Source organism: Bubalus bubalis, chromosome 14 (genome assembly GCF_019923935.1).
Source record: "Bubalus bubalis isolate 160015118507 breed Murrah chromosome 14, NDDB_SH_1, whole genome shotgun sequence".
NCBI lineage: Eukaryota > Metazoa > Chordata > Mammalia > Artiodactyla > Bovidae > Bubalus > Bubalus bubalis.
The window spans coordinates 6,323,961-6,341,277 of NC_059170.1; the positions used below are offsets into that span (position 1 = coordinate 6,323,961).

The 17,317-nt window shown below is 43.3% G+C and overlaps 1 protein-coding gene across 1 annotated transcript in view; it reads right to left on the reverse strand.

Annotated features, from left to right (window-relative positions):
• Nucleotides 1-17,317, reverse strand: part of ARFGEF2 (ADP ribosylation factor guanine nucleotide exchange factor 2) — an 83,225-nt gene that overhangs the window by 13,311 nt on the left and 52,597 nt on the right. Inside the window, exons 23-34 of the mRNA XM_006052909.4 lie at nt 16,851-16,950; nt 14,569-14,609; nt 14,298-14,467; nt 11,219-11,370; nt 9,225-9,397; nt 6,362-6,522; nt 4,633-4,763; nt 4,382-4,511; nt 3,003-3,138; nt 2,419-2,557; nt 2,259-2,313; nt 681-795 (exon numbers count right to left, since the gene is read on the reverse strand). Of these exons, the coding sequence (XP_006052971.3) occupies nt 681-795; nt 2,259-2,313; nt 2,419-2,557; nt 3,003-3,138; nt 4,382-4,511; nt 4,633-4,763; nt 6,362-6,522; nt 9,225-9,397; nt 11,219-11,370; nt 14,298-14,467; nt 14,569-14,609; nt 16,851-16,950 (1,503 nt within the window). The remainder of the gene's footprint in view (nt 1-680; nt 796-2,258; nt 2,314-2,418; nt 2,558-3,002; nt 3,139-4,381; nt 4,512-4,632; nt 4,764-6,361; nt 6,523-9,224; nt 9,398-11,218; nt 11,371-14,297; nt 14,468-14,568; nt 14,610-16,850; nt 16,951-17,317) is intronic.

Genomic DNA, 17,317 nt, shown 5'->3' on the forward strand with positions numbered 1-17,317 from the left:
TAATTAAAAACTGCATATTAAGACTACTCAAAAGATACCAAGTATCACCTAGGTGTTTTCAAAGATCATGTTAACAGGTGTAACCTTAATAGGCAGCAACCTGGAATTATCTATCAAAATAGCAAAGGGATTCTGTTTCTGGGGATTTACTGTACAGATAAACTCACAAATAACACATGTATTATGTGATTCAATGGAGTGTTGTTTATAACAGAAAAAGACTAGGAATAACATAAATATCCACTGGTAGGAACCCAATTAAGCAAATAACAGCACAGCTACAGTGTGGGGCAGCACACAGTAGTATAAAAGGGTGTGAGAGCACTTCAGGTACTGATTTTGAATGATCTCTAAGTTACATTAGAGATAAAGAACAATGAACGGTATTCTATAATGTCTATAAAAATGGTGGAAGAGAATTCATATATAAATATGCATTATATGCTTGTGTAGATGGATATGCATTTGCTTACACATGAGTCTCTAAAAAGGACTATTAGCAACTGGTGACACTGGCTGCCACAGGGGAGGGGAGCTGCAGACGGAGGCTCAGGGGTGGAAGGCAGGCTCACAGCCTCTTTTCCTCTCTGCATCTGCCGAATATTTGAATCATGTACATGTGTTACCTACTTAAAATAGCAAACAAATAAAAACAAAAACAGTAAGAAAAGGGGTCTTACTTGCATATGGTCTGGCTTTCCAGCCGTCATCGGTCGGGTTAGAGAGTTGGCTCTGACCCCTCTCAGAGGCATTTTTATCAATGCTGCTTAAAGACTGGCGGTCCAGATCCACATCCTGGAAGTTAACCAGAGAGAAACACAATGCTCACTCCTCCATTCACAATTTAGGACCTGCGCAGAGATGTGACTGGTTTTAACACCGCTGGCCCAACTTGAATGTTTAAGTGTCTTGCTGAGCTTGAAGTACAATGTAGCACTTTTCAGAGGCTGCATGGGAGAGATCATGAATTTCAATAATTTCTTTCTCCCATTAAAATTTCACATTTTCTGATTCCAAATTAGGTGGCATTTCTCTACACACTATGATTTCATGATGAGTGTGACAATTTTTAATGAGATCAAGTTCAAAAATAAATGAGTATGGTAGGAGCTTTTTTTAAAGTTGACAGCAGAAAGTTAAACAGAAAATGTTTACATACTGTGCTTTATTTTTAAATGGCTATATCCCAAAAGCCTTTCAAAATCTAATGCCTTTATAGTTATTTGGAAATAGAAGCTAGTAAGACTAAAGGTTTACCCTGTAAACCACAGTATTTTAAAGGGATACTACTTCTTTATGGGGCCTTACACAAAAAATGAAAACTATTTCATTGGTGAAGAGAAAAGCATTCTTTTTAAGATTTCTTTTTTTGGATATGGACCATTTTAAAGTTTCTTATTAAATTTGTTATAATATTGCTTTCTGCTCTGGTTCTTTTTCTGGCCATGAGACATGTGAGATCTTAAAGTTTTCTGGCCAGGGACTGAACCTACACCCCCTGCATTGGAAGACAAAGTCTTAAACCACTGTACCACCAGGGAAGTCCCAGGAAAGCACTCTTTATGTAAGAGGGCAATAAATAAGATAATTACACCAAAGCAATATTTACAACGGTGAAAGGCCAGAACTGACGTGACAGTTCAACAAGAGAAAATGCATTAAATAAATGATAATAATGTGCATCCAGGGAAGAGGCTGTTCTCAAAGACTATTTAAGAATACGGAAAAATGCCCACAATGGTATTAATACATTATGTACAAAGTGAGCCCAAACTGCAAATGTGGGTTGCATGTGCTCAATCACAGAAATAAAAGCTAGAAGTGCTTTGTAGCTTTTATTGAGTGAAGTGACTTATTTTCTTAATACTTCTTTGTACTTTTAAAAGAATACATTAATGAATATATACAGTGTTTAGCTCTTACAGGGCTTCCCTGGTAGCTTGGATGGTAAAGAATCTGCCTACAGTGCAGAAGACCCGAGTTCCATCCCTGGGTCGGGAAGATTTCCTGGAGAAGGAAATGGCAACCCACTCCAGTATTCTTGCCTGGAAAATTCCATGGACAGAGAAGCCTGGCGGGCTACAGTTCACGAGATCGCAAACAGTTGGACCCAACTGAGGGACTAACACTTTCACTTTCAGCTCTTATAACCTTCCTTACTCACTTTCCATCAGAAAAGCCTAAACTCCTTAGGCTCCTTAACTTTTTACTATGATATGTGATCAGAGAAAAGACAACTGAAAAAAAAAAAGTCTTACCAAATGTTTTTCTGCTGGATCGTCCTCCATTCCTACAGGTCTCCATGTCAGCAGACTTCAGGGAATGCAAGAGAAGGAAAATAATCAATGTGAAGGGCAGCCTGGAGCTTTAAAACAACTGAACATAGAAATAAAGAGCAGTAATCACATTAACACTTACACGTGGGGGATGGTTGTTTTGAAGATATCCAGCATGCAATTGCATGTTTCGTCCCAGACGTCAGGACTGAATTTCTCTCCGTTGGATATTACTAAGTTTTCTAAGCAATTTGTACCTGATCGAGCCAACTGCTCGTTATCTGCAAAATAAAACATCTATCATTAAACTTCAAATGCTGTTCTGATTCCAGCCTGATCACTGATGCTGCATATTGTGATGTGGGGAGACAATGCAACTGGTAGGCTAGTAGGCCTCTAATTAATGAAGCACTGCTAAGGATGGTATTAAAAGTTTTTAGTGTTTAAGTAGGCTATAAAGAGGTAAAATTATTTTTTATACTTTATTGTTAAGAATGGAAGAATGTCAACATTTTGATACTTAATTAATTGGCTCCTTGTATGAGAAATGCTTTATAAACTGACTTGGAGGAGAAACTGTTTCTATGTTCTAATTTAATTAAAAAATACTCATTTTCACCAATTTTAAATGCACTCTTCAGCCTTCATGCTTCTATATGTTGAAAAAATTAATCTCTCACTAAAGACTACATCAAGAAAAATAATGCCTAGCTACACAAAGAGTACCTTGTTTTACACACCACTGCAACTGTGCAAATACATCAGAAAGAAGAACTTCATTCAAAGTTTCATAGAACTGGGTAAATACGTCACAAATAGCATAAAGTGCGTGATTGCAAGTTGTTGTCATCCACTCGGATTTCTGGGGAAAAAAAAATTAAAAGATAATGTTTAAAAGGCACTCTCCTTGTAAGGTGAGATGGTAATTCTCACATATCACTGGCAAAATATTCTGAAACAAAATTTGGCAATAGGGATCAACTGTCTTAAACATGTGCACATCCACTCATGCAGTAACACTACTTCCAGGAATGAACCCTGAAGAAATACAGATCTGCGGCTGAAGATTTATGAATAAAGATGTCTACCACGCAGGTATTCATCCACTGTAAACACAGACATAGACCAACGCTCAGTAACGTGGCGATTACGCTGGGAACATCCATACGACAGAATTTAAGCAGTCATTCAAAGCGACACTGCTGGGAACTCCCTGGAGGTCCAGTGGTTACGACTCTGCCCTTTCACTGCTGGGGCCCAGGTTCAGTCCCTGGTCAGGGAACCAAGAGCCTGCAAGCTGTGTGGCACGGCCAAAACAAAAAAAAAAAACCCCCAAAAGCGATCCATTCAAACATGTTAGTTATGTTCAATACACCTTACACAAAAATGTAAATATTAAAAATGATGTTGGATAGACAAGTTTTTCCAAAGATATACAAATGGCCAAAAGATACATGACAAGGCACTCAAAATCACTCATCAGAGAAATGCAAATCAAAATCACAATGAGATAACACCTCGGGCCTATCAGAATGGCCATCATCAAAAAGACAAGAGATAATAGATGCTTGAGACGATGTGAAGAGAAGGGAACCCTTGGGCACTGATGATGGAAATATACATTGGTGCAGCCGCTATGGAAAACAGTATGGAGGTTCTTAAAAAATTTAAAAATAGAACTACCATATGATTCAACAAATTCTACTTTGGGGTATACACCTAAAGGAAATGAAAACATGATGCTGAAGAAACACATGCAACCTCACATTCTCCCAACTGTTCAGAAGTTGGTATGAACCAAACAGTGAAGAGGACCGCGAGGCACCTGCTGAAACCGGCAGGTTCGGTGCTCCAGGGCCGAGTGGGCGCACACTGGAGATTTATTTCCCCTCACTCGTCCCCAGATGGGAAGTTCCTCAGCTCTACTCGATGACTGGGAGAAGAGGGCCAGGAAGGGTGTTTTCCTTTTCAAAACACACCCAAAACGGCTCGCTGTGTAAGACCTCTGTGGGCTGTGGATGCTGACGACACAACCCTGGGCACAGACGAGGGCCAGAGCGGCTCTTCTCCCATCTCCCCCGGGCAGTGCTTTCGTCATCACCCACCTCCGACTGTTGCTCGGGGAGTTTCATGTTGTCAAAAATCCTGAACACGATTCTGAACAGGTCCTGCCACCAGTGCTTTTCAAAGGTGTGGCCATAGCTCTTCATGATCTCGAACATGACTGTGAGCCCTCTGGGGGAAACAAAGCCGGGCACAGAGGAGGGGATGGGTGGGGGAAGAGGGCAGGGGCCAGGGGAGGCGGGGACTGAGACCCAGGCGGGGAGGTGGGGAAGGGGCCCCGGGATGTGGTTACCTGGTCCGGACATCTAGCTTGCATCTGTTAATGATGCAGGAGAGCTCAAACAGGATGGGGAACCAGCCTCGGACCCAGACTCTGTCACCAGGAGCCACGTTCATGTCATCGCTTGTGTATTCTTGCAGCACCTACAACGAGACCATCCCTCAGAGGCGGACCCAGCAGGTTAAAGGAAGGAGCCGAATCAGAACTACAAGAAGATGAAAGCTCCTCATTTCCCCTCCTAAAAACCTCAGTTCAGCAAGGGTCTGTTGGGAATCCTGCAGAGATAGAGACCAGTCTGTTTCAAAGGCACATGCGCGGTTTCTCCCTATGGACCTTTGTGGGTTTTAGAGTAAGGTGAGTGAGGCAGATCACAAGAATCCTGGTGGCAGGAGGTTTTACATTAAGAAAAGCGATAAAGGTCAAATGGTGATAGCAAAACATCCAGGATGATTCAGTATCTCAGACTGTTCCCAAATGTTACTACAAAAGGAGAAGGGGGCAGCAGAGGATGAGATGGTTAGACAGCATCACTGATTCAATGGACATGACTTTGAGCAAATTCTGGTCGATAGTGGTGGAGAGATGAGCCTGGCGTGCTTGCAGTCACAAAGAGTCAGACACGACCTGGCAACTGAACAACTGTAGTTGTATTACTTAAAAGAGGAGTGGCAGCACCTACTATTGACTGAGCACTTGCTATGGGCCAGGAGCTGTAAAGGTGTTTTACCTGAATTAACAATTCTCACAATTCCCTGAAGCAGGTAGAAATAATGGTTCCACTTTGTAGATGAGTTAAGAGGCACTAAGGGATAAATAAGAGGCCCAAAGCCACGTGTATAGGCGCTGGCGGTCTTTACACAGTCCAAATGTGAAGCCCTACTTCCTGCCCTGTCTCTGGGGTCCTCAGCCCTCTGTTCCTTAACCACTCTTGAAGAAGCGTGCTCTGTTGCAATGGAGTTTCTCTATCAACTCTGGTTATTTAGCATTAGGCGATTGCTCTCTGTGCTTCACTTACTGCCCTTGTATAACGGGAATATAATTACCCCTCCTATGGGCCTGATGTGGGGGTTAAAGGAATGCACACACAGAACATGCCTCGAATGCTGCCTGACATATACGGAGTGCTCAATCAACAGCGGTCTCACTGTCATCTCATCTCATTGAGCTGTTGCTGGGACCAGATGTATCATCTCGGGGGCGTGCACTTCTGTAAAGAATGCTTAAAGAGAGATCTGTACAGGCCATCAGTTTAGTCCTGCTTGTTTTCACCCAACTGCAGTGTTTTGAGGCTGTCAGCTGACCCACTTTAGGAAAGTGAGATATAACAGAAAAACCCTCAGCATTTTTGGGAGAAAACAAAAGGTGATCTCTAAACGTGATTTCTTGGCTATATCACGGTGGCATAATGTCATTTCCTAGAAGAGAGGTTTGGTTTCTCTCAAATACAATGTCTAGCTTCTTCAGTTTTGCCAAAATTCACAGCTAAACTATTATCTTCTACAAAAACAATCTGTAGGATACTATATAAAAGTTCAGACTAAATAAAATACTTTCATACATACAAAATAACCAGAAGGTAAAACCCCTTTTATGGCAGTATGTGGAAATAAACATCTAGTTTAGGGCAAGCACACATTTGTAAGAGGGCAGCTGGAAAAACTCTTTCCCAGGAGAGCAAGGGTCTTTTGTCCACGCATCCTTCCCCGCCACGGCTCAAACAGTGCGAAGAGGAACACTGTACCCGCGGCCTCTCAGAGACGTATTTCCCACAGAAGCGGATAAGCCGGATGGCTTCCATGCTCGTGTCAGGGAAAGCAGCGTTGCAGGCGAACTCCGATAAGCACTTCACAGCATCTTGAAAGGAATCGATGGCTGCAGGGAAATGGTGCTGGAAAATGGTTGCTGGGGAAACAAAGGCACATTTTTAATAAGACCAGGATTTAGAAACGAGGATTAAACACACACACAAACATAGGAGATGATTACTGCAGTGAAAATCTAAGGAAGGCATGTCAGTGGTCTCTGGAAGACAGGGTTTCTGATGAAATTATTCAGGAACGAATGCCCTGAGTACAACTAGGGCAAAACTGCACTGCTTCCTCAGCTCAAGCAGTGAGGTAAAGGCCCAAATATTCATTCATTCGACAAACATTTATTGAGTGCCAACCACATGCAAAGTGTGTAAAGCAACTATACTGCAATAAAAATTAATTAATAAAAAATAAAATTATGGATAAGATGGGAAATAAAAATCCCACAAAGTGTGGTTGTGGGCCCCGGGGACAGAGATAAGCAGTCAAATTTCCCACCTTTGCTCCAATGGGTAAGATGGACAATAATCACCTCAATCAGTAGATACGTAAAATAATCCCAGGTGGGGTGGGTGCTGGGCGAGGGGACAGAGACAGGAGAGGCTGGTGGTGGGGGAAGGACTCTGGGAAGAGCTCCTTTCTGAGATGTGGTCCTAAGGAAGTGAGAGGACTGCCAAGAGAAGACCAAACTGTCCATTTTAGGATGGAGTCAGCAGAACCGTGAGGGATATACAAACGTGGATGCATGTGGGGTTGGCCTAGAGGGTCTGCCTGACGGAAGCCAAACACTGAGGGAAGCACTGGCCCTGGTTCTGTGACCCTGAGCACATCCCTTCATTCCCTGGCTGCTTCCGCCCTAAGATCACACCTGGTGCTACCTTGCTGGGACCTTGTAAGGACAAAGTGAGACATGGAAGGTCAGTGAGCCAAAGCTGACAGGCAGTTTAAAATCGACAGTTTTCAAAATCTTACAGATACCACCTGAGAATATGAGTGACAAGAATTAAAAAAAAGTTAAAAGATCTCAAAAAAAATCAAAGCTGACCCGATGTCTTACAATGTCCACCAACAGCAAGACCGGCAAACAGGCAGGCCCAGGGACAGAGGTCAGTGCAGGGCGCAGGGCCATGGCGTGAGTTCTGGGCTGGACTGCAGGCGGCAGGCTCCCTCCACCACCTCCTGGCGGTGTGACCTCAGACAAGCTCTCCTCCCCCAACTCTCCTGCGTCTGTTTCCTCTTCATTGAAACACGGGGAAGTACTGGTTTTTCTATCAGTGGGCTCAAACAACCCCAGACCAAAACTATCCCAGAAAAAAAATTTCAGAAAGTTCCCAAACTCAAAGCCTGAATTTGCTGCATGCCGGCAACTAGGTACACAGCCTTCTTATGTTGTATCATGTACTATGAGTAACCTACACTTGATTTAAAGTATATGGGAAGATGTGCAGTGGTTTTATGCTATTTCATCTTAGGGGCTTGAGCATCCGTGGATTTGGTACCTGAGGAGGGTCTTGGAACCAGTTTCTGACAGATATGAAGGGATGACTGTGTGTTCTTGTTACTCATGGTACTCGTCCTACAAAGCTGCTGTGAGCGACGCACTGGCAAACACTGACCCATTGCTCCTCGTGGAAATGGAGTTAGGCTCCTGTGAGCCTGTGCTCACGATACTTTCATCAACCTATCAACACACAAACTTGCTTTGTGTGCATTCCTGTCTAAAGACAGTTCAGTTCAGTCGCTCAGTTGTGTCCAACTCTTTGCGACCCCATGAACTGCAGCACGCCAGGCCTCCCTGTCCATCACCAACTCCCGGAGTTCACCCAAACTCATGTCCATCTAGTCGATGATGCCATCCAGCCATCTCATCCTCTGTCGTCCCCTTCTCCTCCTGCCCCCAATCCCTCCCAGCATCAGAGTCTTTTCCAGTGAGTTAACTCTTCGCATGAGGTGGCCAAAGTATTGGAGTTTCATCTTTAGCATCATTCTTTCCAAAGAACACCCAGGACTGATTTCCTATACTTAGAATATTTTGTTGGCTCACTGACACTGAACTTGCAGCCAACAGCAAGGCAGCTCATGCCTGAGCGAAGCTTAGACATGTATTTTCTCCATAAAGGACCACACAGACGTCCTGCCCTTAGGAACACTGGCTAGCACATCAGCACTGTGCTATGGACTAATTTAAAAGGTAAAATCACAAACTAAGACAAAGATGCCGAAAACACGGCAGTGAGTTTTTGTTTGTTTGTTTTTTACCACAGGAAGGATACTTGTTTTTTATTTGGCTGTGCCACTCAGCACGCAGGATCTTAGTTTCCTGACCAGGGTCCAAATCCACGGGCCCTAAGCTGGAAATGCAGACCCTTAACCACTGGACCGCCAGGAAGTCCCCACTTGTTTATTTACAGTAAAAAAGCCGAAACGTGAAGGCCTTGTTCAGTCTCAGCTGGGAACAGGCACCCTGGGGGACGAGCATTTTGCTGCTCTGTGTGTGTTCATGTCAGCAAACGACCACCAAAGGGCCAGGAATTTTGGTTTTGGGGTTACATATAAATTTTAGCAAGTACCTGAACTCACAAACATAGAAACGGTGAATAATGAGGGTTGACTGTGTTTCCTTTCACAGTTAAGCACATGTCAAGAGCCCAGCATACCACGTGACACATGAGTACATCACAGTGTAGCTGAAACAAGGAAGCCCCTTTTGGGAGTAAACTAGACAGGAAATAAGTGGTCACCCTCCTAGACTTGCATGTGGGGCGTCGGTCGGGAGGGGACGGAGACACTCACTGACGATGTGGCCCGTGGTCTGGAAGGCCAGCTCCACGATGTTCCCGTCGTGATCCGAGGCCGCCTGGTGGAACACGGCGAAGATGTTCTTCCAGCCTGAGCGGATGTTGGCCGCCTGGGAGTTCACCATCTGGGCGATGCAGCGGATCACCATGTCCCGGATGGTTGGAGACCTGAGGAAGGAACGGGCAGCCATGTCATCTGTACTTTGGACAATGGGAAGATAAATGAATATGGTTCAATCCATAAAAGCAGTACTTAAAAAAAATTTTTTTTTAAAGCATGTACTAATCCAGATTCATTAAAAAGAAAAAAATTAGAGAGACAAAAAGAAAAAAATAATAGGACAGTCAATGGGGCAGTTAGTTGCCTAGTCAGCGGTCATCCTCCCATCTCCTTAATAACAGAAGTCTGATTTCACCTGGGCAGCCACATGCTTGATCTCAGGGAACCAGCATAAACAGTGTAAGCAATGTGACAATCTTGTCTCATGTGTCAGATCCTCAATTTCCCAGTCTCCCGTGCAGCTAGGGGAGCCATGTGATCTGACCAATTAGGTGTAAGAGAAAAAACTATGCCATGGGAGGGGAGGGGTTTCTGGGAAGGTTCTGCTTTTGTCTTAAAAGGAATACACTTGTGAGGCGCTGCCCTTTCTCCTCTTGTTCCCATTCTGATGGTGGGCTCTATCCCTTTAAATTACTCCCACTGTGAACACGGCATGATGTCTGGAGCTGAAGCCTCCATCCAGCAATCATGAAACAATAAGCTCAAGGAAGAAGAGTACCCTGTTTTAGGTCAAACAAAGGGACAGAAAGAACCTGGTTCCTTGGTCACAATTTGGGCTATGGGACCAATGCTGGGACTGTCTTCCTCTGACTTGTTAAGCAAACAGTCCATAGCCTTGTGGTCAATTCTTCTGGCCCCAAACATTTAGAGTAACATACTCATAATTCTTCCATCCAGAGATGTGGCCTGTGTACACCATTCCTAAAAGTGTATATCCTCTCAGATTTTTGGGCAGAGATATTTATGTATGCTAAATACATACACTTGGATGGGAATATACGTATGTAACTTAAGACGAATATTTTAAATGATTACAAAACAAAACCTGAAGACAGAAGAAATGGTCCATTTCCTGAAGCAGCTGCAAGGTCAACATGGTGCTCCCTGGATGTTTACAGCAGATTAGAATGCATGTCTTTTAACACACCTCAGCTGACTGCCCATATAAGAGTTCTCCCCTTACCTTGACACTGTTTTTCAGAGCGGTTATCACCACTGACTAAACATTTTGGGTTTATTTATCTATCTCACTGGACTATAAACAGGGATTAAAAAATTTTTATTATGGAAAATTTCATTTACATAAAAGAGAAGATGGGGTAATAAACACACATAGACCCATCACTTAGCTGCAATGATCATCAAATCAGGGCCAAACAAACCAGGAACTTTTGACTGTTTTCTGTTTTGTTGTATGGTTGGCAGCGAGAACAGTATGTAGCCCATGGCAGGCCTCAAAAAATACAGGCTGAGTGAATGAATGAACAGAGTGACTACTTCAGAAGGACAGCTGTCCTGACCTCCCTTATTACCTCCCTGGGGCATAAAGGCTGGGTCAGACAATTGCTCCCCCTGTTCAAGGCTACTTCGGCAGTGGCCCTTTCTCTGAACTCCCTTGGCACCAGCCCAGGTAAGAATGCATCATTTCTATGAGCTGCAGTGGTGTAATCTGCCCTCTGTGGAAGGTGACGGACATATCTCAGTGGGATTTACTTAGAGACAATAGGTGTGAATCACAGTCCGCTCATTTTATCTGCTTCCATCAACATGAGAGGAAAAAAGACCAATTGTGTGGTTATTTCATCACAAAATGCAAGTGAGCTCCACAAGGACAGAGACTTCATCTTCTACCTGGTACAAGGTATTCAGTTTGTTAGACTTTTAGACCCCAACAGGGGTCTAAGGATCTTCCAGAATAATGCACATACCTGTTTTTCTTCATAATATGCTCAAAAGGCCTCAAAAAGTCTTTCTGGAAACGGAAGTTGGCTAATTCTCCCTTCTCAAGGAACTTCATGGAGAGCTGCCTTAGTGAGTCCACAGCAAAGATAGCCACGTCCTCATTGGGGTTACAGCCGACCTAGGCAGGGACAGGAGGAGACGTGAAACAGGCACAGCGGAGCAACTGTGGACGTGGGGTTCTGAACCTCACACACAGCCTGCCTTCAAAATAAATGCTCTGGGAAAACAGACCTCAGGAGGAGAAAAAGCTCTTTCTTGGCTATTACCTGTACAATTTAAAGTTTCACAACAAAATACATTAAACATGCTTTTAAAATATGCTCACTTTGTGTTTCTGAGTCACGTTTTGATAATTCATACACTATTTCAGACCTTTTCATTATTATTACATTTGCTACGATGATCTGTGATCAATGACCTTTGATGTTACTATTTGCAAAAAGATTACAACTTACTGAAGGCTCAGGTGATGGTTTACATTTTTTAGCAATACACTATTTTAAAATTAAGCTATGTACATTTTTTTATTACTATACACTTAATAGACTACAGCATAGAGTAAACATAACTTGTTTGAAAGTGTTAAGTTGCTCAGTCATGTCCGGCTCTTTGCAACCCCATGGCCTGTAGCTTGCCAGGTTCCTGTCCATAGCATTCTCCAGGTGAGAATACTGGAGTGGGTAGCCATTCCTTTCTCCAGGGGATCTTCTCAACCCAGGGACTGAACCCAGGTCTCCTTCACTGCAGGAAGATTTTTTACCATCTGAGCCACCAACCAAAAAGTTCATGTGACCCACTTCACTGAGTATTCACTTTACTGCTTTGGTCTAGAACTGAACCTGCAGTATCTCTGAGGTTGGCCTGTATATCGAATGGATTAAAAAAAATAATTAGCTTTGATGACGGTCTGGCTGAGGGTTGCTGATGGTCAAAGGTGCTGTTAACTGTAATATTTTAGTGCTCATGTAATGTTGACGTAATTAGAGACTAGTAACAATATTATTATTCCCTAGCTAAAAATCCCTGGCAGCTGCAGGAATACACCCTACGAGCTTTGCGCACCCCTGGACACACTTGTGCCCTAGTCTAGAAGAGGAGACACACGGGACCATCCCAGTGACTGCGGGAAGCCCGAGAGCTCTAGTCCACCACCCACCTGTTCAAACCCCCAGGCTTCGCATGTGCTCTGGCTCCCATGGGGAATGGAACACCCTTCTGAGGTGGTGAAGAGAGTGAAGAGCCCCAGACTGAGCAACCGAGAATGCCACAACCTTGCACTTCACAGCACTGATGAGATGGAACGGGCATATGTAATGAGGCTGACAACCATGAAATGTCTAATTACTACCTGCCAGCCTAGGTCTCAAGTGTGTCATAGGCCTGGACAAGAATACAAGATACAGTCATGCTAATGATTCACATTTACTCTCTCATACAAGTTCCTATCAGTGATGTCCACTAGGAATTTATTTACCCAGAATGGTGGGAAAGATGGGTGCTGAGTGGTTTGATTACTTCAGGTGGCAATGTTACCCTTTGCTCAACAAACATTTACTCTGGATCATCGACAGGCTCTTGTGGCTCCGTCCTCACTGAGGGTTCAGAAAGGTCACCTCCAGAGTGGCTGGACACACTGCAACGCCTGACCCTTTACCATCAGCTATTTTATCATGCGGCCTTCCCAGGCGGCTCAGCAGTAAAGAATCCGTCTGCCAATGCAGGAAATGCAAGTACAATCCCTGGGTCAGGAAGATCCCCTGGAGAAGGAAATGGCAAACCATGCCAGTATTCTTGCCTGGGAAATCCCATGGACACAGGAGCCTGGCAGGCTATAGTCCGTGGGGTCACAAAAGAACCAGATATGACTTAGTAGCTAAACAATTTTATTACAGAATGCAAGTGAGCTCCATGAGGGCAGGGACCTCATCTGTCTACTACTTGGTACAAGGCACTCAGTTAGTTTGTTAAACAGATGGTGTGCTCAGAAGTGCCTCACGTAGAGCTGATAAGCAAGCAAAGTAACAAAGACCTCAGATTAGCTGATGGGCCAAGTTAGAACCAAGCCTGCATGTGACTGTGCCTCCTTTCAGAGGGGCCCCACGGCGGCCTGGGACAGCCAACAGTGTCCGACTCTCCCCAGTCTGCGTTTAGTGACACCACACCGAGAGCTGTCCATCGACCACTGTGCGGTATTTACACCATAGAAATCGGCAAACGCTACAAATGATTCACCATCGCTCAACTGTTTGCTCTAAATCCCAATTACTTCTCATGATTTTCTTCTATTCAATGTAGAGAGAGCAGTTCTCTTTTGGATAAGCTGTCTTTTATTAACACTATTTCTAAGCATCTGTGTTAACAACTCTTTTCTCCAGGCCTGAGAAAATTGTTTTGAAATCATGAAATGTGTTTTGGTAGGAAACAGTATTAAGCTTTTAGTTTTCCCTTAAAAAGCAAATAACATTACAGATACATACATTTATGTACATAATATGTATTTTGATTTCATTTGTTCAGTATACACGTGCACGTGTCTATATGTATACAATGAAACCTCTCGTGGACAACAATCTGGTTTTCTCTCTGTAGTTTTCAGTTTAGAAGTCTCTGGCTTGTTTCTGATTTAAATAAATGTTAGTTTCCTCAAAAAGATTATAGATGAGGGGTGGTAATGGAAGCCAGAAAACAAGAAGCAGTGACATTTATGATGCGACTATAAAGAACCTAACGTAATCTGTGGTCATTCAGAGGCGCTTCAGGATTTCGCAATGCTTTCAAGCACCAATGTTTGTCCAGTGATTGTGATGATTTTTATGGTGTGAGCCTCCATCCTAAATATGGGATATTAAAGTATTCTATACACAAATGGATTTTTAACTCATTCTCCATAAGTTCTACCAGTAGTAAGTATGCTATCAGCTGTTCTTGACTCCACAAGGAAAGTGAACTTTGGCACCTAAACACTCAATCGCTTGTGTTTTGGATTTAGTCGCCTGCCTTTTGTTTTGGACATCAATTGAGTGGTTGTTGAATCTGAAGAGTTACCTTATTGAAGTGATCTCCGATCACATGCCATATTCGGGACCACTGCAGTCGGATCCGATTCATGTTGTAGTAAGAGATCTCCACGATCTTCTGCAAGCTGAACATGCGGGGGTGGTGGGGGGAAGCCAGCTCGTCCATGGACACGGCACACAGCCAGCGGACAAAGTCGACTACAGGCCAGACCCAACAACACACGCGAGGCCGCGTTAGTACTGGTCAGGCAGTTACAACAGGAGGCTCTGCAGTTGTCGCAGGGGAGCCCAATACTTACCTATCGCATTTCCATCCAGCCTGGTAGAGCCAGTAAAAATTCTAGGAAGAAAATTCCAGATATAACGAAAATTAAATTTGGAAGATGAAGGTTCAATTTCAAACACTCAGAAAAGGCAAAAAGGAAACATTTCAGGTTTGGCACTTCCACTAAAATAAATTATGAGGCATCAGAGGTATAGAACTGGTCAACGAGGTGCACTGAGAGCAGAAACGCTTATACTGGTAGGAAGAGAAAAGCAACATCAAAAGGATGGGGGAGAGTCAAAATAGGATAGTGTGGAACATGGTATTCCACAGCAGGGGGAATGCAGACTGAGGACCTTTAAAAAGGTGTTCCTCCGTAAGAGCAACCAAAAAACTTACAAAATTTAACAAATTTTTCAGATCTGAACTCTGGAAATTACCAAAGGCTTGGGACAATGTTTATTCAAGAAAAATGGCTGACTCTTTTAGACAGCATATAGTTAGACCACGTTTATTTTAATCCATCCTGCCAATCTCTCTTTAGATTCAAACCTGAATAGGCTGAAAGTAGAAGTATGAAAAAAATACCACATGCAAACAGTTAACAAAAAGAAAACAAGAGTAGCCATACTGATACCAGACAATACAACACTGGAGTCATTACTGGAGACAAAGAATATTTTACAATGATAAATGATTTAATATGTGAAGAAAATCTAGTAATTGTAAATATATATGTGTTTAACAACAGAGGGGCTTCTCTGGTGGCTCAGTGGTAAAGAATCCTCCTGCAGTGCAAGAGACATGGTTTGATCCCTGGTCCGGAAAGATCTCCTGGAGAAGGAAGTGGCAACCCACTTCAGTATTTTTGTCAGGAAAATCCTATGGACAGAGGACTCGACAGTCCACGGGGTCTCGAAGAGCTGGACAGGACTTAGCAACTAACAAAAGAGCCCCAAAATCATGGGCAAAAAAGACATACTTGAAAGGGGAAAATAAAACAATTCAAACAATGTCCAGAAGGAGCAGATGTACACAGGCAGGAGGTGCGCTGGTGGTTACAGGAGCTGTAAAGACGTGGGGCTTCTTTACGGGCTGATGAAAAGCTCTGAAGTCAGACGGCCGCACAACTCTGCACATACTAAAAACCACTGACTGGATGTACGTTTCAGAAGAGCAAGTCTTAGGATGTATGAATTGTGTCTCAATTTGACAAATGTAAGCACACAGAGAGGTGCTAGACAAGCTACTGTTGCCCACTCTCTGGCTGAGGCAGAGAAACAAGGAAGGGACAAACATTTCGTTCTATCAGCCCAAACCTAAGAGGAAAAGGTGGGGAAAACTCAACAAAAGTGTGTCGCAGACAGTATTTCTATTGGAGAGGAGAAAAGCAACAGGAGCAAGATGATCAAAGCATGCTAACAAAGAGTTTAAAATACTAAGAAAATTGTTCTGACAGCAATACAAATGATGTCATAAATTCTATACTGCTATTATCTGAAATTATTTATATTTAATGTATACGATCATTCAATGGCAATTTTCAGGAGTTTGTTGACTTTTAAGAAAATTCCTATTTTAAGCCCTAGTATGGAAAAGGCAACCCACTCCAGTGTTCTTGCTTGGGAAATCCCATGGACAGGGGAGCCTGGTGGGCTACAGTCCAGGCGGTTGCAAGAGAGTTGGACACAACTTAGCAACTAAACAACAACATAATGAATATCTTCAAATGAGAATATCTATATTTCTCTTGGATGTTTAGGTCAAGTTTTAAGTAAACAGAAACAACTGAAAGGTTGAGAGGAAAAAGAAATGGAAATGTCAACTTGGCCAACTCTCACTTACAGATAGGCTTTAAATCCAATACTCTTCGAAATTTTTTAAAAAGTAACTTCTAAACTAAGGAAATTCAAAACATTAGAACAAGCAAAAACTCTTGTTTCTGACATAATTTGGTCACAAAGTTAGTTATAATTTTATTTATTTATTGGCAGTGCTGTATGGCTTGTGGGATTCAACTGGGGATTGAACCCAGGCCCCAGGCAGGGAGGGTGTAGAGTCCTAACCACTGGATTGCCAAGGAATTCCCCAACATAGTTTTTAAAAAGTTATGACAGTTCAAGATCAAAATCCCAACGAATGCGAAGGTGATGAGCAGCTGTGGGCCACACGTGCTGCTTTTGCGCTTCCTCAGTTTGAGTGATCCGGGGTGACAACATAACAGTCAAACAGGTTAGGGATCCTTCACACCCAGCAACTACACAGAAGGTGCCAAGGCACCGGGTGGCCCAGCTTCCTGGAGAGCAGATTCATTACCTGTCTACAGCCACTACCACGCTCTGAGAGCTGGTCTCGCCAACGGACTCCTGGAAGCTGGCCATCTGTCTCTTGTCCACTCCGCCACTCACCAAATTTCCTGAAACACAGCGCACAAAAGCAACAGTGCTTCTGAAACAGTCAAGTAAAGAGAACTAAGTATCCTGTGACATCAGCGTGCACAAGCAAGAGACCGTGAGATAGGTTTGCAAGCGAAAAAAAACCCCTCCAATGATGGCAGAATAAAACTAACTCAGGTTTTGGCATTTTTGCATCTGGAATACGTTCTTACGCAAGTTCTCTCTCTTCCTTTACCATCCATCTCCCTGTCGTAACAGTCTTCTGTATTTTTTATAGTATTAAATGTCTATGTTTAGAAAAACAAATTCAAGTTGATTGATACTAACTCAGAGCTCCTAGAACATGTAACAGTTTAAAACTGTTGAAGATCTGAGGTGTTCTCCAGG